At 40.3% G+C, this 25,241-nt stretch overlaps 1 protein-coding gene across 6 annotated transcripts in view; it reads right to left on the reverse strand.

Moving 5' to 3' along the window:
- Positions 1 to 25,241, reverse strand: part of ate1 (arginyltransferase 1) — a 57,000-nt gene that overhangs the window by 30,673 nt on the left and 1,086 nt on the right. For 2 of the 6 annotated variants that reach the window (XM_027028026.3, XM_081725099.1), the window contains exons 2-9: positions 23,807 to 23,870; positions 23,292 to 23,354; positions 22,948 to 23,063; positions 22,599 to 22,697; positions 19,889 to 20,098; positions 15,664 to 15,875; positions 8,648 to 8,776; positions 4,041 to 4,073 (exon numbers count right to left, since the gene is read on the reverse strand). In XM_027028026.3, coding sequence (XP_026883827.3) covers positions 4,041 to 4,073; positions 8,648 to 8,776; positions 15,664 to 15,875; positions 19,889 to 20,098; positions 22,599 to 22,697; positions 22,948 to 23,063; positions 23,292 to 23,354; positions 23,807 to 23,870 — 926 coding nt within the window. Of the gene's footprint in view, positions 1 to 4,040; positions 4,074 to 8,647; positions 8,777 to 12,748; positions 12,878 to 15,663; positions 15,876 to 19,888; positions 20,099 to 22,598; positions 22,698 to 22,947; positions 23,064 to 23,291; positions 23,355 to 23,806; positions 23,871 to 25,241 lie in introns of all 6 variants that reach the window. The other 4 variants (XM_027028019.3, XM_081725098.1, XM_081725100.1 and 1 more) reach the window with 3 other exon arrangements.

Below are 25,241 nucleotides of genomic sequence, written 5' to 3' on the forward strand. Positions count from 1 at the left end.
TCTGTGTTTGCATAGCCTCGACCTCAGCTGGAGAAACCTTGACACTTTGACCCGAGCATCACCTCGCTGGACAGCCTAATCACCGCACTTTAACCACAGAGACAACCAGAACAACATGCATAAGAAGGCAAAGTGGGGGATAAAAACACTGGGGCAATAAATGGACCCCAAATCACAAGCATATGGCGGCTTGGTTCCCCAAGAGGGTCTTTGTTGTATGCACACCACAGCAGTGTTAGTCAGAGCAACTCTGGGGTGGTGAACATTCCTCTACCCTTAGCTATACAGCCAGCAACAAAAAGAAACATTCAATTCAACAGCCGATTCACACCGGGTATGTGCAATACTGCTACTAAAAACCTGCAAAATTAAGTTGCAATCTAAATCAAACACACTTGATTCAGCTAATCAAAGGCCTCAAGAGGAATACATTCGAATGTAGAATTACTTATGCTCAACTGCCAACTGCAGAACTCCAAAGATGCAAAGCAAATTCACTCTTGCACTTCGCTCAGGACAACTGGAAGATAGGAGGGGAGAGGCAGGCCTCGCAGACACTAAACCAGCTGTTCGGCAGAGCATTCCACAATGGCTTGTTGAACTCTGCACAGAACCCACAGCATTTGTTTACAACTGCCATACGTCCTTGGTACAGGCCCATTTTCCGCTAGCGTTCCACCTCCATTCTGCTTAGCTCCCAGCACTCGAGATTATCTAGCCATATGGGCCTTGAACGTAATCCTGGGGTGTTTCGTTCTTAATGATGTCAGAGATGTTTCACACAGACTGAGCTCACATCGCGTAGGGATGTGGGAGCAGCAAGAGAGCAGGCAGGCAAGACTGAGTGTTTGTTTACTACATCTGAGCAAGGGGCTGTCATGTGAGTGAGAGAGAGAGAAAAAAACATGCTTGTTAAGGGGGAAAAGTGGTACCCGATGTCCATAAAAGCTTGACGACTAATTACCCAACATCACTGATAACGAGCATTTCCCCCAAGGATAGAGACATCATGGACCAATAAAAAGGCATTTAACAAATCCAAAAAGAACCAGGCTGCCAGATGCGATGGAGTCCCATATCTGAGCATGGGTGTGGCAGTAACACAGGGCACTGCACCATGCCTACCACTCGGCTAAAAAAGAAGGGACACGTCAACCACATGCAAACATAGCTGTGTAAATGCTACCAGGTGAATGGGTCAACCACAGACTACTTGAGAAGCTGAAATTACTTTGGTTTACTCTTAACCTTAACAGAGATCAAATCAGGTCATTGTTTACAATTCCAAACTGCTGATACATAAGGCAACCTGACACACACACACACACACACACACACACACACACACACACACACACACACACACACACACACACACACACACACACACAGTGAATGTGAGGTAAATGCTCAACATCTGATGTTAATTGCCTTTATAAATCAGCACACATTACAGTCATTTCCAATGAACATTGTAAAAATGCAAACAAACACAGGCCTACAGTCATTCCACACATTCATTCGAGCTTGGGTGCCAAACTGCATTACATATCAACTGCTAATAAGGAGATTACCCAACAGAGCTAGTTCTAACCTATAAGGAAAGCATACATCTTATGCAATTATAACCACAGTAAAACAAACAAACAAACAAAAAAAAAACACATGAGCAAAACTCCATAAGAGCTTGTCTGCATTCACAATAACATGAATACACTGCAGTTTGTTTGCTATACCAAGATGCACATTCCACTCACACAAGCTACTGCAGGTGTAAACTTATGTAATCAACCCGACAGCCAATATAACAACGGACCATTTTCAACAAGTGTCAAGCTCTAATATGAAATCACCTTTAGCTTTTCTGGTGGGTGACCGTATGAATATCCGAAAAATGCCTCTCTGGGTTTTAAAGCTTTATTGCACTGAATATATTTTACACTGCAAGCTGTTCTACCCATTACACAAACTCAAGGAAAAGGCCAAACTTCACTGTTAGCATTTATTATCCATTTACATATGACATTGAGCGAATATAATTAACATGCAAATACATTTTTATATTTTGCACATTTCACGGTAAATTATTACACACTGCAACTCAAGTAATTTTTAATATTTGTGAGTTTGGTGGATTTCAGAGGTTTTGGACTCAGACCTCAAAGCATAGCCATTTTACAGTTTGTACAGTTATGCCCAGAAGCCCGTTTAGCCAAGCTGAACATTGTTGTGCTTCACACAGGCATAGGAGAGGAGCACGCAGAGCAGGCACTGTGGGAGTGGTCCCAGAATGATGATAATTAAAAAGGGGCTTCTACCCTGCCCTTTGCAGTGTGCCCCCAAGATTTTGCGCTACGCCTCCGGTGATCCATATATACAAACCTGAAGCGATGCTACCACCTCCATACATGTGTGTGAGACACAGTTAACAACAAGTCAAGCTGGAGTCACAGCAGCCTGTGTGTTATGAGAGGCTGGAAAAGGAGAGATGACGTGGACTGTGCATCTCGATGTGCATGCGTGCAAGCTGCCACTGGCTCTGGATTGGGGTTGTCTGGCTAGAAGGCTTCACGAGGTGCTAAAATCCCGACTTATGAACGTTAATGATTTTCATTAGAGCTGGGGCGAGCGGACAAGCAGGGGGTTAGGGGGGACAGTGAGAGCAGACTCCTCTCACTCCACATTTTCTCCACCCTCCCCTTTTTAAAATGGAACCCATTATTAAAGGAAAAAAAAGTCAAAGCCACCTGCCGTTTCCTGAAACTGATGGCGTGCCGGCAGTGATCTTGGGCCTCTGTAACTTAGATCTGGACAGCACACCAGGACGCCAGGGATAATTATGGATAGAATGTGGCCAGTGCCTGGAGGCTCTGGTCATCCGCTTCCTGCCATTTCAAAATTTATGCGGTTCGTTTCTATTTAATTGGGGGTGGGTTTAAACAGGAAGATGCACACTTAGCACAGCAAGTAATGGGTGACTGCACAAATGCTTAGCATGACTTAGATAAACCACGCAGGTCAGTTTGTTTATGGCACCCACTTGGAGGGAAAGAAAGAGCTTTGTATAGAAGTTTCTGTAATCTCCAGAATCTTAACTGTGTTACACTGCAGAGCCTCTGGCTTTGAGGTTAGCTAATTGCTAATATCATACTGAGGACATCATGAGAGATCATAAGTTTTGATGATTTCTTTCTTTTCTTAGACTCGGTTCTATTGCTCTGTTGACGTGACAAATATATTTTTGTCAAATTAAAATTAATACTGCACCTCTCAGGAAAGGAATGTCCTTTAAAATCTCTCATTTACAAGAACCCGACACTGGTCAGGCGCATTGCAGAAAAGCCATTTCCTGCCTCAGTTCTGTTTGATGTTAACCATTTGTTTTTTTCCACCTGATGTGAATTGTTTGTGGGTGTGCTTCATGTGGATAGGACATGCTCCATAAAGACATGCTGTTCCAGTTCCCTCAGACCACCACATTTTCTACTACTATTCTACTGCTAAATTGACAAGGGCTCTAGTAATGCAAGTGTGCTAGTAATGTGACAAACAATGCCCTCACGTGTGAGCCAGCTGGATGTCACGTAACTACACTGACCAGCCACTCCATTAGAAACACCCACCTTCTGGTCACAGGTCCCTAAATTAGGTGATGGCTTACATTTTATAACTGTACAGTTAGAATACAATCCAACCCTCTAACATTACAAGCACCAATTTTGTGAAAACATACCAGTAATGCTTCAGCAAATCTGCAGAAAAATTTGTGTAGCTGCACGTTTTATACAATGTATATGTATGGCAGGTACACCCATGTGTTACCAGTTACTAGTACTTGTTATCCAGTAGTTATTAACCCTGCGCAGGTTACATGGTTATTTATAGACTCGTAATGGGTGTTGAACAGGTCATCATTTGTACTCCTGTCCATGGAATGATGGATTTTACTTCTTGAGGAAAATCATTCCATACACAATAATGATGATCAAGTATTTAAAAAGTATTAACATGTGGATACAACAACAACAGCAACAACTTACCTCTAGTGGTGAGTCACAGAGGAACCTCTTAAACTGCAAAGAGGAAAGAGGTAGGAATAAATAGAAGACTACTATAATTTACAACAAGTGTTCATAAAGCACAAAAAATGCAGAAAAATTTGTTATTTTATTTAAAATTTTAACCCTACAATTCATGTAGTAGAGCATGAGACATGGCCTCCCTGATTGAGGGAGTACTCGCATCTTTGATGGTTCCCAAACAGCCTTATAGCAAACCTTTTAAATAACCTTTATTCCACTTAAGAGTTTTACCACTCTTCTTCTCTGTAGGTTGAACTTCACATAAGCTCTGTATGGTGAATGGATCTACAAATTAGCCAGAAACAAGCAGCTTTTGTGCTTGCTTTACAACAGGCTTCATCTGTTGAGTCCCTTCCCGTCTGCTTAAGGGATCTGCTTTATTTACTGCCCGGATGGGTCTTGCTGCTTACAGATGGACAGAGAATGCTTCTAGGTTTAGCTCAGAAACTCAAGGCAAATGAAAAACAGGGGATAAATTGTGCCAAGAATACGTTTGCATGCATACGTACGTAGATACACACGTGCGCAGTGCCAAAACGTGTGTGATGTATGAGGTGTGCCTACACAAAAACTTTGCTGGAGCTGGCAAAGGCTACAGGAAACATTGCATCAGTGTCGGCCTAAAGCTGAGCAGCTAGGAGGACCAGTACTGAATGCTTGTCCTCAACCTGAGCTACGTGGAGCAGTAGTGAATGTGTGTCCACTGCCTCACCAAACAAGAAAAGATCAAGGATAAGAGTACATATACTGCAGAAAGCGCGTCTTGGCCCCAGAGGCTGTTAACCTGACCCCCTTTGGCTTGCTGGCCTGCTATAGGTTCACCTCACAGGAAGGGAGTGTGAGCATCTCTCCCGTTTGCTGTGTCTAGAGAAATCTCACAGTACAAAATATTGTTTTATTCTTTTGGGATTTCTGGATTACTTGGTGAAACTTCAGTTTGACTTTAACCATTTAAACAAGCATTTTAAGGTCATAAACAATAGAGGTCATGTGGATTAAAAAAAAGAAAAAAAACGAAAAAAAAAAACCTTATGGACACATTTCTATAAAACTAATTTTACAGAAAGAGATTGTCCTAATATAATGTTTTAGTACAAATAACCAATACACAAAGCCACTAAAATTTAGATGTTATTCTTCCGTTTTAGTCTTTTGGTACTATATTTGGTGTTAACGATGATCAAAACAGAGTATGTGATCAGATTCAGGTGCTGTTAGAAACAAAAATGTAACAGTGAGTGGTAAGGAGGCAGACACATGCGCGAAGAAGATGGACATTTATCATGGGCAAATCCAAAATCAGAGTCGTTGGAGTAGTCCAGGGTCATAGAGCCAACACAGAGAGTACGAGGATACATTATAAACAAAAGAAGGGCTAGGATAAACGAGCCAATGGAACACGAAGGCAAACTGGGGAAGCAGGCTATAACAAAGACGCTACGAAGAACTAAGACCAACAAACGCGAAGGCCAGAAGAAACACAGACACGGACTACAAAACTTAAACAGGCAGATACAAGCTTTCAGGTATTAAGACATTCACATTCAGAAATGCACAGCCATCAATGAACAACAAAAACACAGGGAACACGACATGGTTTAAATACATGAACTTAATAAGGCCAGAAAAGAGGGACAGGTGTGGAAAATCAAACGAGAGACAGAGAAAACGAAACTACAGAATGGAACTAAAATACACAAGACAGGGAAAACATGGAACACAAAAAGCTGGGAGGGACCAACCATGACACAAAAACAGGTAAAACAGATACACATGAAGGCAATTCTAATTTTTTTAAAAATCTGTAAAGTGCAATTTTATCAAAATTCTCTTAAGTACATATAATGAATCTAACTAATTATTAGGCACCTCTGTCAGCAACACAATTTTGTAACAACTTGAAGGGTACAAACATCTCTGACTATCACAGATCAAACTGGGCTTTCTTAAAACTCATGAAAGCAGTTAATTTTAAGAATACTATCTAAACTGTCCTTACATCCTGACATGTTACTAAATTAGTTGCTGTAAGGAAAAAAAGGTTTCAGTGACTGCCCTGAGCTCTGCAATCAGCATCTTTCAAAATTAACAAATTTCAAAACTTCTCTTGAAGAAAGATGTGAAGGGCACAGTGAAGGGAGAGGTGGACTCCTTCATTGGCCAAGTATAGCAGAACTCAAAATCAGCTGTTTGAGTTAGCTGATATTTTCTAATGTGTTAAATAGGAATTTTTACATCAAAATTAATTCTTGTGGTGCACATAAACTTGATCCTAATTTACCTTCAAACATTCTTAATTCAGCATTCAATGGCACATATTATAAACATAATATGTTTTATAAAATTTGTGTTTATAAAAATTATCCCTAATGACTAGAAAGCAGGTGATGCAAATATTGGGAATGTTTAAATCGACAATTTCTAAGCTTACCATTCTTGCTAAAATATTACAATGGCAGATCATCTCACATGCACAACTTTTTGATAAGAGAATATATTTTATAACGCTTCTGAATCTGGTTTTTAACCCCATTATAATAGAATGATGTTTACCAGCATCAGTTGTATGTCCACTTGACCAAAAAAAAACAAAAAACAAAAACAATTTTGCCTCTCTGTTTATAGACTTATAAAAACATCTGACAGGGGATTTAAGTTGATTTAGGTAATCAGTATCCACCTTCACAACCTTCACCTTCAAGACATTAAAGCTGACAAGGAATGTCCTGTTTAGTAAATCATGCCTACCTGAAGGAAAGAAATCTGACAAGGTAAACTCGCTTCATATACTCCTCGAGTCTTCTTTGTCTAGGAAGACCCTGGAACCACAAAATACTAACTATCCCAGTGCTTTTCCCACCAAGGCCGGAGCTTAGTTAATGCAAGCAAACACGCACGCCTTACTCACTATAGTGAGTGTTCTGTTATGGCACTCGGAAAGAATCTGGGTGAGATGCCTGGCTGACAGCTTTAATTCTTAATTGCTGCATTTTATAAGATGAAGAATTTATTACATCTATGACCCCCTTTGGCAGAGCCAGGCCAGTTTCCAGGCCTGGGGGGACAAAAATCTCTCACAGGTTACTGAGCAAGTCCAGCAGCCCTGCCTGCTCCTCTTTAGCTCTCGCTTCCCTTCTCTTGCTCATTCACACTGCATCCTCTGGAAGACCTTTCAGGCTTGGTGTGTGTGAAGGATTAGGTGTTTAGGAGGCTGGAAGTCTTAGGCACAGTAATATCATCATGTCCCTCTGAGATAGTAGCAGGGGGGGGCTGGTATTCCAAAAAGTGAAACAGACAAGATCTTTCTGGTAACGCTAATGTGGTAAAGCAAATGTGTAATATCAAATGTTGTTCTGCAGTGAGAATTTTTTGCAATCAGTTTCCATCCCATTTATTCCAAAAATATTTATGGACCTGACAATGGGTATAAAGAATGTTATAATGAACGGGTGCCTTTTTATTAGTTGACTACTAATTGAACGTGAATCTTGATTTCAAAAGAACAGAGAATCTTTTCTCTCATAGTCGGAGTCTCCTTTAGGTGCTTTTTTTGCAAACTACAGGCAGGCTTTCATGTGTCTTTTACTGAGGAGAGGCTTGTATCTGGCCACTATGCCATAAAGCCCAGAATGGTGGAGTGCTGCAGTGCCAGCTGACCTTCGGGAACTTTCTCCCATCTGCATATAGGATCTTTGGAGCTCAGCCATAGTGACCGTTGGGTTCTTGGTCACCTCTCTTTACCTAAGCCCTTCTCCTCCGTTTAGGCGGTCAGCTCTAGGAAGAGTCCTGGTGGTTCCCAACTTCTTCCATTTAGGGATTATGGAGGCCACTTTGCTCTTGGGAACTTTCAGTACAGCAGAAAAGTTTTGAAGCCTTCTCCAGATTTGTGCCTCCACACAATCCTGTCTCTGAGCTCTACAGGTAGTTCCCTCCTCCTCATGGCTTGTTTTTTGCTCCAATATGCATTGTAGACAGGTGTGTCTCTTTTCAAATCATGTCCAGTCAACTGAATTTATCATAAGTGGACTCCAGTCAAGGTGAAAAAACATCTCAAAGATGATTAAGAGAAATGGGAGGCACACAGAGCTAAACTTCAAGTGTTATAGCCTAAGCTTTCTATAATCAGTCAGATATGTGTTAGCGGTCATCTAAGATATCTCAATGCTAGTATGGTATTGAGAATAACTAAACAAGGAAGCACTTTGATCATTTTTATAATCCCCAGTGTGTTTATGAATTTTCACACAAAAAAAAAAGACCTATTAGTATTGACAAATACTAAAAAAACTTGTTATATAACCTACAAACATCATAAGCAGGACATTGGGTAAAAGCATGCAAAATAAACTGGAAATGGCCATTACAAAATGAGATGTGAAAGCTAACGCAGCCCTTCAGCTAGCAAACACTTTCTATTTAGGATGCAACCATGATATATGAAACGAAAAAAGAAAAATCCAATTTTTACTACAAAAAAGGAAGAGGAAAAAAATGCAGGAATTGTGGTACCTCAAAGTGGTGATACAGATGAATCACATGTGCATGAAACACAAAAACACTCATACCTGGCCTTCTTCACATTCGAATGGAGAGTCACCGTGAGTAGCCATCTGGTAACGGGCGAACAGTGCTGCTGATTGTTTGTAGGATGCTAAGAAGCCAGGGTCTTCAAAGCTGACCGGTACTAGCCTCACCTTCAGGGACAACAGGAGGGAGGGATGGTTAAAGGGTTGGAAAAGGTATCGAGGGAAGTGGCCCAGCGACAAGGAGTGGGCAACAAGTACAAGCACATCAGGAATGTGGAATTGAAACAGAATCAGGATGGTAAGAAGTAGCAAGGGAACAGCAAAAGGTGAAAGGTAGATGGGATAATTAGAAAGATACTAAGGATGAGAAATTAAAACAAGGTAATCCGGAGATCATGGCATGTCCAGGATGCGTTAACAGTAAGGCCACAATTATTAAAAAGGCTAAGACAGCACTACAGATTCACACACTGATGAAAGGTGAAAAACAAGCCAAGCTCCCTTACTGCAAACCTGTTTATTTTTCATATCTGAATATCCGTGAGTGGTATTCATTACAAAGGAATAGCTGGATCAATAATTGGTGTGTTATTCCCATCATCCTTGATAGAACTACTCCTTTAATGAAAAAGTGGCATCAACAAATTGCAAATAAGAATAAAATGAGGTGTGATACAGCAGTGGGAGTATAATTACAGCTATGAAATGCATGTAAACCATCAAACATGGGAAAGTGGGGATTTGAAGGTGAGGCTAGCACACTTTAGCCTTGGCAGCTCAGCTTCGGAGGGAGAACTGAATTGATTCTTAAAAGCATCGCGATTCACTCTGCATTCTACATCAAAGCCTAAAGAATTTTATACAGTCTTATGAACAAATCCTTTTAGGATTTTAAGCATCTCATGAACTTCACCTGTAACTACCTCACTTGTGTTTAGCCTGTGATTGGGTTCCAGTCCATAATAAAAGTCATACTGGTTACTATGAAACCACCCAACCCCCAATTATGATGTCGAAACAATAAGTGTTTATAAACAGTTGCTTATAATCCTGTTTGCCAAATCAGATAAAGTACATGCCAGGTGCAACACACACACACACACACACACACACACACACACACACACACACACACACACACACACACACACACACACACACACACACACACACACACACACACACACACACACACACACAGCCCATCACTCAGGATGCTCAAACGCTACCGTTTTGTGATATGGTGTTTCCAATGTGTCAGCTTGGTTTTCTACAGTATAGTTGGTTATCAAATAACATGATGCAGAAGTGTAACTTTGTATGGTTTTAATATTGGTACTCTAACTTGTAGGCACAGATTTTCTGTCTTTTTTCCCCCCTTTTCTCTAACTCATATTTCAGTTTGATGGACTGGATAAATAAACACAAGCAGACCACCAACGGTAAGATTATTTTAACAAAAATTAGCTGCACTCTCGTGTTGGCTGAAACCATAAATTCTACTTTATGGCTGGGCAACCTTTGCATTGTTTAACCAGTGGGAAAGGGAAAAAGTTAGGGAATAAGTAAGTATAGGTACACAATTTTGAGTTTTGAATTGCTTATACTGGGAAATAAGAAAGACCCATACTGACTAGCTGGAATTAGACTAAAGGCTTCATCAGAAGAAAAACCCACACTGAACAAAAAACATAAATAAATAAAAGTTTGGGTTTGTTTGTTTTGTTTTTTTTAAATCACCCAACATCAGGCCATATTCATTTCTTCCATGCTCTAAGGCCCAGTGTCTGCACTTACATCAGGTTGTGCTTGTTAATACATTTGTTACAAGAGTTGTCATAAAAAATGGTTTGCAGTTGGAAGCCCTGGCCTCATATCAGCATGACAAAACTAATACTGCAAAAGTTTGGCTATGATCAATGGACTGATTTAGAGTTCAATCCGGGAATTTTAAACTCAACTCATTATCCTGTGTGTATGTTTTTTAAAATCCAACCATTCAAGTATTGGCCTTTACATGTCAGTAAACGCTTACTTTTCAACAAGCTCCTCTTGCCTGAATCAGCTCTTCCAGCTTTTAAATATGTATTCAAGCTGCTCGTCTCAACACATAAAAATGACTGGCCGTGTCTCCCACATTCACACCTGCAGTTTGTATGTTCAATATCTTTTCTTTCACAATTTTGTAGGTCTGGACAGCAGACCATATCAAACTAAAGATGTAAAACACATTTGATAGCTTTGCACTACAATATACTTCTTTCAAACATTTACCTACTTGTGTCCTCCAACAATATTTTACAGTGAGAAGGCATTCCAAACAAGTGCAATCTGTTAAAATGATGTTTGGCTTATGAACTGATTCAACAGATGATTTCACATCATAATAGAAGAGTAAATTAATATGCATGTAAATCATTGTGTAGTAATTATGTCAATCAAGACTGTGTGGTCTTCTGCACACATAATAAATTGGTACTCATCATTAAAAAAAAAGTTTTTTAAAGAGTTACAACATAAATATAAAATTTCATTAACATTTTAAGAGCAAATAAATTTTAAAAGTAAAAAAAAAATTAATTACTTCATTAGAGAACGTGACTGTATAAAAGCATGTGTGTATGCTAAGGACAGTGCCCTACATTTCAGTTGTTGTTTGTGAATCCTTTAGAAAAGCTAAATGTCATACATTTATGTAGTCTATGATCTTTTAATCTGTCGAAGGCAAATTTAAAAAGATACCACAGCCACAAGACATTAAAATATTATGATTTCAGAAAAATACAGACAGATGGCCTGATTGAAGACACAGTAAAAATTACATTTCTGGACTTGTAAAGGCAGCAGAACTTAAGTCAAACCATCATGGATGGTCCCCACCCCTTCACTCTGATGGTTTCCCTGTCCCTGTGTGTTGTTTTCTCCGCCCCATGGTTTTCCATGCCCATCATTGCATTCACATGTTCGTTTCTAGTCTTGTTAAGTTCATGCATTTAAACCCTGTCTGCTTCCCTTTGTCTTGGTTGTTCATTGCTTGGATGCATGTTTTGCTGTTTTTGCAAGCCCGTATCTGTATGCCCGTGAGTTTGTACTCCGTACCTCCTAGTCTGTATGTTTATCCTAGCCTTCCTGTTTCTTAGCCTCTGTTATAGACTGCTTCCCCTGTTTGCCTTTGTGTGTTTTTGGTTTGTCATGTATTCTCTGAATCTCTAATTTTGGCTCCATGACCCTGGACTATTCCGATGACTCTGAATTTGGATTTGCCCCTAATAAATCTCGCCCTTATCCGCACAGGTGTCTGCCTCCTTACCGCTCACGATTACACGAACTGCTGATGAAGCTCTTCTATAGGTGGACCAGTGGCAAGGGAAACAACACATTTACTGGCATTCACCAAAAGAGGATGGAGGAAAAATACCTGTGCCAGAACCCAAACACCTTACGAGCAATGACCTCTTCTTTCCACCAAGACACCTGCAGAAAACACTGTGCCCGGTACGTATGGGAGCAGTTCTCATTTCCTTTTTTCCTCCTCCTTCTTGCCCTCCCTGCCTTCTTTCTGGGGACTTTATTCATTCAGTCTCTTGTGCACAAGGAGTGCCTACTGCCAGACCTCATGCGCTCTCCTCCCAGCTCTGACCTTGCCTCGTTTCTGTTTCGACTGAACAGGTTATTCCATCTCACCTGGCTGGTGGAGTCCGTTTGAAGACACAACTCGTTAATGGCAGTTAATGGCAGCTGCATTTGCCCCTGCCCACTATACATCACCCCTTCCTTTGAGAAGCTCTGCATCACCAATCAACCCCCACTTTAACCTATACTTCAAAGATATCTCTATAAATGAAATCACATGAAATACAGAATGATATACATTTCTAAAAATGTGTTTTGTTGCCCAGAGTAAAGTAATGAGTTGGAAAGTAATAATAGGAGTAAAGTAATAATTGCTGGAAAGTTTAGCCGTAGATGTAAAGTAATGAAGTGTAGCTGTGGGTATAGATGTAAAGTGAGTGCTAACTAAACCTTGAGGGAGGCAATGTCGCATGTGCTCAGTTGAAGGTTTGGACGAATATGTAAACAAATTAATTAAACAATTAAAAATCCAACCCACTGCCATGCCGAAGCTAGCAGACCCCTGACCTGGTTCTCTCTAGGCTTGCCGGGTAAGTAATGGTGAATTGCCATCTGGTAGAGTTTGTACACTTGGTATGAGGCATTGAAGGAAGATAGAAACTGTGGACTGGGGGGTGCAGAGCGCACTAGCCTCACCTTCAGAAGAGGATGTGGAGAAAGAGGTCAAGTCCATGAAAGAGAAAGGTCAACAACAACCAAAAATATGCAAACAACACATCCCCAACAAGGAATGATATTCTAATCATTGATGCAAAGAGTAAAGATCAAATTAATAGCGAGTCCTCAAAACATCCCCCCCCAAACAAAGCAAACAAGCAAATTTGAGATATAAAAATTCCAAGCATATAAGATGAAAAAGAACAAATTATTAAACAAACAAAACCTTATTAAAGGTTTTCAACAATGAAAAAGTATGTGACCACATATTAAAGTATGCAATATTCTGAGTTGGTTGGGTGAGAGCAAGCATAAGGATAATTTAGCTAAATAACTATGATGACCATAATAACTTAAAATACATTCTCGATCTTTATATTGTCTGGACTTCAATGAGATTCTTCTACTGATACTTGGGCCAAGTCAGTGTCAGTGCATAGTATGAATATGGATGACTTTTGTTTGAGATAAAAACAAGTAGCATCTTTTAGTGCCTTGGTTTTCTTTTGAGATGTCTGGTGTTTAATTAAGAAACTAACCAAGGCACGGCAAACTCAGTTAAAACAGTGCTGGGATATCTGATATAACCAGGACCATGGCAAGAGGGTGAGGACAAAAGCAGTCTCTAGAAAGGCCCCCCCAAAATAAATTGGTTTTTTTTTTTAAATCAGGATTATAGTACAAGTACTGCCCCCTGGAGTAAGCTTCTGAGTAATGCATGAATTTGATCACGTACTTAGAACTATGTAAGCAAAATCATAATCATTAAGCTCCAAAGAATGATTATGATTATTTTACATCAAGGGCATAAAGTACTGCTAATGATAAATAGCTTCACAAACTGAACCACACTTTGAAGCATACACCATAAGATAACAGATTTAATAGTTTAGACTCAAATTGCCTGGTATCAACATTTCCCATAGCAATGGGGTTCTGTGCAAAGCCACAAGAGCAGCTAGCTATATAAAAAAAGAAGGACACACAAAACAAGTTAAGTTCTCAATCACATGAATTTCAACCAACCAGTACTTCATTAGTCATGCTGCATGATGTAAGCACTAATGATTAATGATTATGATGGGACAATTTAGTTGGGTAGCAGTAGAGGCTAATATATGCTAGTCGGAATCATCATGTGAAAGGGAAGCAGTAAAAAAAATATTGCAGTATCACTCAAGATATACAAAAATAGAACACGTTTTAAATAAAAAAATTATTTCACACGGCACTGGCACCATCGGATCAATAAAGGTTTTATAGCTGTTTCAAAATGGAAAAAGTTTTCCATTATTCTTTTTATTATGTGTCTTGCACAGTGACACGTCTGTGGGTGATTGCTGGAGCATTTCTAACGTCATATGTCCTGAGATTTAGGCTGTTAATTTAATGGAAGTAAAACAGACAAAACAGCAGCCTAAATCTTGGCCAAATTCAGACCTTTTATTAAAGCAATGAGGTCAAATTATCTGACGGTAAAGTCCGATAATGAACTTAGTCTCTGACAACTGAATAGACTTGGGGTAAGAAGATATGTATGAAACTTTGGAAAATAGACGACCCCTTCCTTTGAGAATTTGCTCACATATACAAGCTTGCTTGGTTGGCTCCATCCCTGTGGCTTTGTGAACACGTTTCACAAAAGCGATGAAGAAAAAAAAAGGCACAAAATGACTAATGACACATCCCCCAATTTGCACATTGAACCACCCCTTTGTTTAGTGCATGCATGTGTGTAACATGTAGGATAAAAGTGCACTCCTAGTGGGGCTGATTACACAATGTATAAACATCTCAATAAGAGGCTGGAGATTTGCATCCTCTCATTCAACTCTCTCCTGGCTTAACAACATTGGGCAGCTTCCCAGAATGCTGCTCAGTCACCATCCCACCCCCCACTCCAAGAACGGTCCGGTGATAAAGTGAGGAGAAGTCTGGAGAGGAAGTGTATGATGCATCACATGCCAACAGAAACTCCTCCATTTCTATTACGTAATAGAATCAACCTAACACACTGGAAGGACTGAACTTTAACAACGCCCTATTAAAAGGTGACGGAACGCTTCGCCATGCTAAGAGCAGCTTTTAGCTTTAGGGGTCAGAGTTGGAACACGAGCTTTCATAAAGGATAAAATAAAGAAAGCAAACACCTATGAGCAATTATGAGGATAAGGAGAACTTAAAACTACAAAAGGTTTAAATTCTTTAGCAATTAAATATCTTCAAAATGCATGTGTGCCGTTTTGGACTCAGCATAATTATAATTAGGTGTGGTGAACAAAATGAGATTCTCATCTGGGAAACTGACCAAAAAGCACCACAACCTTGTTCAGAAAAACCCATCATACCACGATATCCACTTAAGGAAATTGAATGACACACTGCAGTCAATCAAGCCAATCTAGGCAAGTTCAAAAGAGCTCATTTAATTGAAAGATGAATTGTGCATGTAGCATCTCAGGGGGCAGTGATGAATGAAGCCCAAGATGGTTTCTTTACAGTTTTGCTTATACAGCACCCTTTACCTATGCTGATCTCACCCAAGCAACTGCAGAGAGAGCTAAAGGGATGTCCAAGTATAACAGGAGAAGCAGCCTGAAATGCTGAAATGGAACATTTTAGCACCATTATTTCAGCTTTGTGAAAGCGCAAATGGCCGAAGCTTGAGCATCCATTCTTGCATTTGTCTGTTTTGTTCTATTTATTAATAAAATTGACTGTACAATATAGACTCATTTTGATATAGCTGATACAGAAGGTCTGACCTCAAGGTTATGAAGGAGGTCATCGGGTAGCAAGTCTGAAATGAATTCTTCTAAACCTTTGGCCTGATTATATGTTGGGTTGGAGGGCGCAGGGTTCAGAGTTGTCGCGACACCTCCATGTTCTTGTTTCTGGTGTTCTTTCTGTAGCCGCCGTGCTTTTCGGATATCCTTTGCTTTCCGACATGGAGGCCTGCTGGGGTCTGCTCCTACCCCTGAAACCCAGAGAAATAAACAAACAGTGATAATCAAATGGTGCTTTGATATCCAAAGTATTTTTTCTGAGGTGTCAAATGATTACTTGCAGCATGCCCAGTCATGATCACAAATCAATAATATACCAAGACAAAAGATACCTGAACAATTTCTGGAAGTGAAAGAACACTTTATTTTTAATTTACAGAGAGAGAATTTGGCTACCAACAGACTTGTCAAGATAACTGAGGAACAGCAATTATATACACTGTGCTGAGATGAAAAGAATTTTAAAAAGTGTATGGACATACACATAATTCGACCCTACACAGAGCAGTATAATGCATATAGATAGGCACTGGGGAAGGAAAAGATCAAGTAATCCACTTTTGTTACACACAAACATGAGGTTCACACACATACTGCCTTTTAGGCAAGAGTCCTATGGTTTCAAAATTCCATTTCAATCAAATACAAAAATAGTGTTCTCTGAGCAGTGCTCCAAGGGGGATATTAGGCCTCAGCATAAGGCTTATAAGCAATAGCTGGCCTTTTATGAATTCTACATTTGGAGATATTTTGAAGGGTGAGAGAGCATGTGGGTGTGCATGCTGATATTTGTGTGTACACACATCTGCGTGTGTGTGTGTGGCAAACAATTAATACATTTATTTATTTATTAATACATTTATTTATTAATACAATTTTGCCATAGCTATAACAGTTCTGGAGAATTCTTAAAGCACTGCAAGAAAGTATATGTATGCATGTGTGAACCACATGGTGAGCACACATGTGCAGGTTGCAAGGCCCTGTATATAGTGCCAGAGGAGCTCGCTGTAGTAAATTGTGGGATCTGGTCCTTCCATGTACATGGAAGCCATTTTCCCCTTCTCTGACAGCATGACCTCATTGCGGCCAAGGTGGTAAAAACGCAGCCTCTGTTCGCCGCCACCCTGCTGCTTTTTTGCAAGCCTCTTTTGGACCACTTGGGTTTAAACGAAAGCGCAGGGAGGCCTGCTGCTGCTGCAGGTATGTCTCGGATACACACAGTTAAGCAGCGGCAGTTTGGAGGGGAGCAGGTTTTCAATGCGTTAGAGTCAAAGCCCTGGCTGCCCGCCAACCCACTTAGCAGATAGTTCAGGGGGGAAGCAGCAGAACATGTATGAACATGAGGGTTGTATAGGCAAGGCGGCTGAAATCTCCTCGCTCTCCGTCACATAGCACGCTACAAAGGAGAAGCAGAAATGCAGCAAACAGCTGGCCAGCGACACAAACAATATTGAGGGGGCGATAATTTAATACAACATACAAGACCACCCAATACAGGAGGAAGGTAAGGAACATGTTATCCAGCGGAGCCCTGCCTGGTGAATTAGAAGCCTCTCCAAAGCTCATTCAATTACAGCAAAAAGTGGTGGACTGTGCCCAGATGAGCCAAGGACTTTCTTCACTGACTTTACAGTGCATTGTATGCTGACATGCCCTCCCTCTTCCCCATCTCTGGTCCAAAGCCAGGCCTTGTGAGTGATCCCGGCAACCCGTGTCAACAGTTTACACGCCGGCATCCTGTTTGGAGCAATAGGGAAACCGGTGCCATTTCCTGTCTGTCCCCGTGCCAGTTCCCGCAGCGCAGCTCCCGCATGCCTGCCACTGGTTCCATAACCCGGCCCAGCTATGAGGAGGAGAGAGGGTGAAGTCCCAAGGCCTGACCATAAAGAACCAGAACACTGGTCACATGAAGACAGCACTGCTAGCCTCAGCCTTTTTGTGCAATGTGTTCCTTTCTAAGAGAGTCTTTCTTCATTTCAAATGGTACACTAGTGTTATGCTACAACCCCATAATGCATGAATACGCCAGTGCGTGTAAAGAATAACAACTTTGTCATTTAGCATTGACAGGACCTTGGAAGTTCATATTCTGTTTTCTCTGTTTCGATTAATAAAAGTGGGTTTTGGCTGGACCAGAGGACGACTTTGCCCCAGAGCAGAACAGTTCTGACTCTGCTTGCAATGAGCCTTCTGTCTTTCATCCAAAAGGCTTGTACCCTGCCTGCTGTAGGAGAGCTATTGGTGTGGGACGGCCAGCTCGAGACGTCCGCACACCTTCCGTCTCATCCTGGACGTACCTCTGGACGGCTGAGTAGGGAGAAAACTTCCGACGGCTGTTGTAAACACAGCGTGAGGGATGAGCAGCTGCGCTTCCCAGTTCCCCTCGAACTGGCAGGCAACATGAGCAGGAGAGGCAAAGCAGGCACCGAGACTCAGCCAGCCCTCAGGCCTCTGTCACGTTACCGCTGGCGCCCTGCCCACCGTTTGGCCTGAATCCCGTTACAGCCAGTGCGCTGCCCCAAGGCCTGCGTCCCGTCACTGTCAATGCGCTTCCCAGAGGCATCCTGTTACCGCCGTCACCCTTCCCCAAGGCCTGCGGCACACAGTGGGCCATGGCCAGCACAAAGCAACCAGGCTGTCCCCCTTCATATCGCCATTTCAAACATGCAAAATGCTATTTGATTAGGCATGTTTTATGACCATAAGCTGAATCTTTTTTTCCCCCTCTTAAAAGTTTGCTCAAAAAGGATTGAGAATGTGAACACACCCACAGAGACAGACACACACCCACACCTCAAGAGAGGCAGTGTGTGCAAAGGGGAGGTAAAGTTTGACAGATCTGTTCCTGCAGAAGACAGATTTTCCCTCTAGAGCAGTTAACACTTCATAAAATCCAGTACTGCCTTTTTCCTTGCAAAACATGCACAAATGTATCACACACAAACTAATTAACTCACACACGCACCATTGATGCATGACAGACAAGACACAAATAACCCTTTAAAATAACTACACCCCCCCCAAAAAAAGAAGAGTGTGGTGTACACAGAGCTACAACACAGCCACAAAACTTACCACAGAAAATGCACCAACATGCACACAAAGTCAAGAAATACATATGGTTACATCCTTGCTCATGTTAGTCTTTAATTTCAAGGTGTCATATCAATAAAAGTCCGAACCTTACCTTTACCATAAAATCTAAGTTTATTAATATGTGCAGTAATGAGTCCACAAATTACAAAGCAACAACAAAAAATGGCCCAGGGACACAGTTTCCCCCCACCTGTGGAGTGTAATCCTTTAACATGCATGGTAAAACCAGGGTAATTTTAATCAATCATTTAATACCATCTGTATCCAAGGCAAAAAAACATGAAGGTGATAAAGTCAGTTACCATAAATTTGTCACCAGGTGTTTTCTGTTGAGGTGAGTGCGGCTTCCCCCTCCCTCCTCATCTGCTTTTGGGAGCATCTCTAAATCTTGCTGTTTTTGGAACATTCTTAGGGTGCTCATTTCTGGGAGGTGTGGAAGTATGGTATTTCACTTAGTCATGTTTTGGCTTTCAATCACAGTAAGTGATGTGGAATTTGATGTGGAGTGTTTATGGTGTTTTATTTGTTTAGTTTTCTGGTTTGCTTACAGACTAAAACTTGGGTGACATTCAACCAGCTCATAGACCTTTTCTTGCTCAACTGGGGGAGTCAGTACATTAAAATGTTAAAGAGGAACATGACAGCAGACATGACTGGGGCTTTCCTAAGAGCTGAGGCCCACTGTAAGGAATCCTCTCAAACTGTTTCACTATGGATATCTGCTGCCCTCTGCTGCTCTGCTGTAGGACATCCTGGAAGGTTTTTTTTTGTTTTTGAGGTTTTCCTGAAAGTCTGGGTTATTTACACTTATTGTTTCTAGAACATAAACATCTGCTCTGGTACAAGGACACAATGAGGCATTTTTCTTTTGAGGCACCTTTGACAAATGCAGAAGGTAGCAACCACACCCGGTCTCTTACCTGGGTCCTCCAGTGAATGAGTGCCACGACCATCGGGAGGGTGGTAGTCTCTGTCACACTGCCCTCTTCAAATTCAGTGATTTGTGATTTGCACCAGACTGAATTAATCTGCTACATTAAAAAATGGGTTTTCCTATTATTCTACTTTTTTTCCCCCTTTAGGTTTCCTTGCTGGTGAGGCTCACCTGCTTTAGGTGGGATCCGTGAGCCCTTCCCTGCTAGAGGACACTCTGCTGCTGCTGCTTTGGAGGCGTCCAGCACTGCGGCTTTGCCGTCCCTGCTCTCCTCGGGGCTGCTGTGGCCTACGGGAGGCTCCACCTCAGAGCGCTGCACTATTGCAGGATCCACCGGAGGCACACTGCCGTCCTCTTCCAACATCTTTTCCATCGGCTCCCCTGTGCATGTGCACACAGTACTACTATTAGAACAGTTCCATACAGTCTCCCCACATACAAGAGACTGTATGAAAATTATTGCCACACTTGGTAATAAAGAACAAAATAGACACACGGTCACCTTCTTTTTGAAGAAAATTGCTGACATACATAGATTTTGTTCATAAGCCTTCCTAATTAGCATGCATTCACATTATTTTAATGTTTCTAAGCAAACATCTTCAAGAACGCTTCTTCAGCCATTCACCAAAGTAGGAAAGGTTAGAGAACACATGGATAAGCTAAAAAGTTGTTGACCATCACATCTTGACTGTTCAGACAAAAGCTTTAAATAACAATTCCATCAAACAAGGCTCCATTGGAATGCTTGCCAGGAGAAAGCCTGTGGTGTGTCAAACCAGAGATGTCTGCAGTTTGCTGAACCTTGCTAAAATTTTAATTTAACCCTGTTCAACAGTCTGATGGATAAAGATATTAATTTGCAACAAATACTAGGAGGATGTTTGACATAAAAGGGAGGTCATAGTCATGCAGTCATGCATTGTGGCTTGGCTTTCCAGCAGTAAAGAAATCCCAAACACACTTACAAATCCTTCCAGATATAGTGCTCCGACCATAGAAATAAGCTTCTGCAGTGGAAATGGTGACTAAAGAACTTCCACATACCCAAGATTTATCTATACCTGAGCCAGCATTACAAGAGTGACATACAGTTTTGAGATTATAGTTAACATTACTAACTAAAGAATTGTCTGTAGCAGGTAATGATCACAGCTAAATAACCTGTATGGTAGGTTTAATCATATTTACAGACAAAGTATATATTTATAAGTAATATTTTCATTAATGTTTGTTTTTTTTCCTATCTGCTTTGTGTGAAATCTACAAAAGCAGAGAGAACTTTTGCGAATACACACTCCCATGTCTGCAATTTATATAGAGCCATTATCCTGTACTTTACTTGACCTGTAACAACCAGATTCATATCAGAAAATTATATTAGACATACATTAGCTGTCAAAGAAGGCTATTTAGTATGGTCAACAGGCCTACACAGCACACATCACAGGACAATAAACATAAAAAGAGCCCATGCGTAATCATTTCAGATTTAGCCACATAAAACAACTGACTAAAAACCAACAGCCTAGACAGCAAATTTCCTATCAAAAGCCTAACATGCCCATGTACAAAACTCAAAGAATGAAGGCAGAAAATAATTAAGTAGTTGCATTGAAAGGCTGTGTACCGCATCAAATTCCATAAGAACAGCACCAAACTATTTAACAGAACTTCACTTAAGATTATTGCAAAATTTTCTTCCCAAATGAAAGGAACACAGTAGAAACCCATTTGGTAGCACTGTTCATTTAAATTGTCATAAATGGAACTATTGTAACTGATCAGGATAGAACAAAAACAAACTTGAATAATAAGCAAGAGAATAAGCTTAAAGAATCAATAGCTAATTAACCTTTCAACTCTTAAGATTTGAAAATTGCATTCTTTCTAAATCAATCAGCGCTTAACCTAAATGTATCCCATTCCACCTGTTCATGCCCATGGCTAACACACAGACAGAGTGAGAGAGGACCTATGAAACATTCATACAAAACAGTTTACATCCATTTATTGTCAATACATTTTGAATTATACAACAAATTGTGAATGCTACATATGTTAATACCAGCTCAAATCATGGAACTATCCAGTCCTAATCCTCTAAACCTTTGCAACGATGCGCACCCCTTCCCACTTATCATGTGGTATGGCCCGCCATGTGCTTGTGGAGTCATCATTGTTGACGGTTCTCTTTGTGACTGCCCCCTTGTTTGTTACAACACACTCTTGTCATCACACCCCTGCACCTTGTTGTTTACATTGTTATGTATGTATTTAAAACCCTCAGTGTGTAATCTTTATTGTTTCGTAGTGTTTAATAAATGTCATGGTCGAGACATCAGTGCATCCTGCTCCTTTTCCAGCGGCGCTCGGGCCGTCACAACCTTGCATTTACACTATGTCACTGCTGAGCATGCCATCGTTCTCAGTGAGGGAGCAGAAATGTGCTAAGATACATGCCTTTCTACAAAAATAACACTTATTGTAGAACCAGCTTGCAAACAACACTGCTAATGCTGAGAAAGAAATTCTTGGGAAAATAACTAAATTGTGAACTAACCTTGGCTGCAACATTTAAATTTTTTTTAAAAGGTCAACAAAGGTCAACAAAGGCAACTGTCGACTAAACAAAGGCTCAAAAGACTTACTGTGTCTCAGGGTGAAAGAAAGAAGAAAAAATGTTTTTAAAAAAATTATACTGTATAAAAAAAATGTTTTTTTAAGTTAAAAAAAGCTTCAAAATAAACTATATGAATTATTGATTAAAATGAATCATCTAGTTCCCCATAGCGAATGTACACCATAACCTTTTTAAACATAAAACACTAAACTCAAAAGCAAAATTGTCCTCGAGCATGCCAACATGGAGAATGAGCACCTGAGAAAAACGAGTAGGATATTCCAGCAGCTATAGTCACTGTCCGCTGGACCGAGGAAGAAAGAGGCTTTAGGAAGTCTCTGATCTCTTCAAACACACCTAAGATTGCATGACCAGACAGACTGTTAGATTTCTGAAAGAGAGACAGAGGCTATACCTGGAGGAAATGCTACAAACTGTTGCCTAACTCTGCTAAAAGGATCTACTGCAAAACAAGAACAAAAGAAAAAGGTAAAAAAAAGCGCTTCGGTAATGTATAATCCATAAGCAATCATTTAGGAGTCAGATAAAAATGTATTCTGCATGCAGTTCCTGCAACTTGGAATTCAAAAATCATAGACAAACTCACCTCCACAAGCATCTTGAGGCTGGCCCAATGGCAACTCTCCATTAGAGAGGAATTTCTTCATCCGCTTCAATATTTTCTTATGCGTTTTTGATGGGTGAAAGTTCAAGGCATGGCATCTTTATCAAACATATATACCAGGTATTAGGGTTGGTACATGCGCATAGAGCAAGACTAATCATCATCTGGTACTGTCTAAAACTTAAACACATCATCCAATTTTCTTGTCTTTCTTCACTTTTATATTTAGCACATTCTACATGTTTTTAACCCAAGCACCATTAGGGTTAAGTCATTACACTTGACACTGCTGTGCATACAAACCCTGTACATAATATTCTGTATACCTGATAGTATACTGTGGACAGCAGGTCTTGTTCATGGCAGGCTTGTAAACATACTTGCCACTTCTAAAGAGAAAGAACAAAATAAGAATAATGAAAAAGCAAACAAGGTTAAAGGGCACATTTAATGAAAGGTGTTCGCCATTGTCATATTAGGAAAACATGACCTATATACGCACACATTTATTAGAGAAGAGCAAATCCAGTGGGAGAGCACAACTTTAACCAGATGACCCAATTGGCTTGGGATAATTGTTCAAATAAAACCAGTTTCAAGGTGACACTATCAAGAGCCTTCAGTGAGGACTACATTCTCTTTATCTTACAGGTATCAAGAAAAGATGTAATGTTGTCTTCAGTATACTTTTACCATACAAGCTTTTTGAAATTAGATCAACTCAGTGTGTGGAGAATCAGAAGTAGATAAATGGGCATCAGATGTCAAAAGTTGTTTTCATGAGCAGATATATTCCTCTATGAATGTAAACAACAAAGAAAAAAAAGCCAATATGACATACCTTCTCCACCCTCTGTCAATCAGATCTTGGTAGTCCTGAACTGTCATCACATGAGACCACATACCTGCATAAGAATATAAAACAAACAATACAAATGTAAGAAAGACATAGTGAATCAGTATACATCAATCACTGTGAATTAATTTCCTTTTTCTCCTGACATCCGCACAGTAGCTTCTGAAACTCTATACATCTGGGTCCATGTCAGTTGCATGAAAGCATTCTAGAGTTTAATCATAGGCCTGAACATTTGGTCTATAGATGAAAATTAGGCCACTGTCCAAGTATGACATCAGCACAATATTCCAGTAACTACCAGAAAAAAAAAAAAATGTAAAGACAAAACGGGCACTGAATCTGCACAGCCAGTAAAAGGCAAGATCATAGCCTCCCAGAAATATCATTTATCAGTATGGAAACAGAGGTAAGAGAGGTTCCTTTGTGTCCAGGCTTATCAGTCCATCTGACAATAGTCCTCAGATTTATCTAAATTCAAGCACAAAGGCCACCTAATGAATATCAGCCCATTCTGTCTGTGATCTCTTAAATGATAAAGCACCCAAGAGAACAAAACATGTTGTTGTATATAGTGCACAAAATGCAGCAGCATAACAGATGTGTGTTCTTAAGATATATGCCAGAAGTAGTAGTAATTCAGTGGACTTAACTGTCTCCGAGTGTGGTTCAGGTTGTGCAAGTGACAGCACTGTGGCCTACCTGAGGCCTAAATCCCTGTGTTGAATTAATACCTACAGTGTTCATTTGGATCCATCTGGACTTATATACACTCTGGGTTTTCACTGTGTATGTCACATAGTGGGTTGTTTGTTTGTTTGTTTGTTTGTTGCATGGGGGTCCTTAGTTAGAACAGCTTGGTACTCAATGATATTCCAGGCAGCATACCACTGAAAGAACAGTCATCTATTTATGTGAAATGTGTCTTGTACAAATTTAACCACCCCTCATGATCAGTCATGTGAAATAAACACTAGTTAATTTGGTTAAGACTTGGGTACTACCTTCTTATAATTTAATTTTCCCCATGTCATTAGCTTGTGGGACAATTATCACCTTGAAGATTTTATCATTTAAAATTTGATAAAAGCAATACTACAACAAAGCCATCAATACATTTTCTGAGCTTTACAAATCTGGTTTCAGTAGGCATACAACTGAAGTACTAAATAAAATGACCAATATTTGGCCATGAGCTTTCAGAAGCATGTGATCACTGCAAATGGGTTGCCCATCATTATTACGATTTATTTTAGTTTTTATTTTAGTCACATTTATTTTAGTGTGAAAGTTTCTTCAGAGATGTGCATCAACATCATACTTTTCTTTGTGTCTCACACTCTCTGTAAATTAACAATCCCAGCATGTGATTATGTTGATAGCGTTCACTTCTGGAGAACAGTTTGCCATAGCTATATTT

Source organism: Electrophorus electricus, chromosome 12 (assembly GCF_041902795.1).
Source record: "Electrophorus electricus isolate QZ-2024a chromosome 12, ASM4190279v1, whole genome shotgun sequence".
NCBI lineage: Eukaryota > Metazoa > Chordata > Actinopteri > Gymnotiformes > Gymnotidae > Electrophorus > Electrophorus electricus.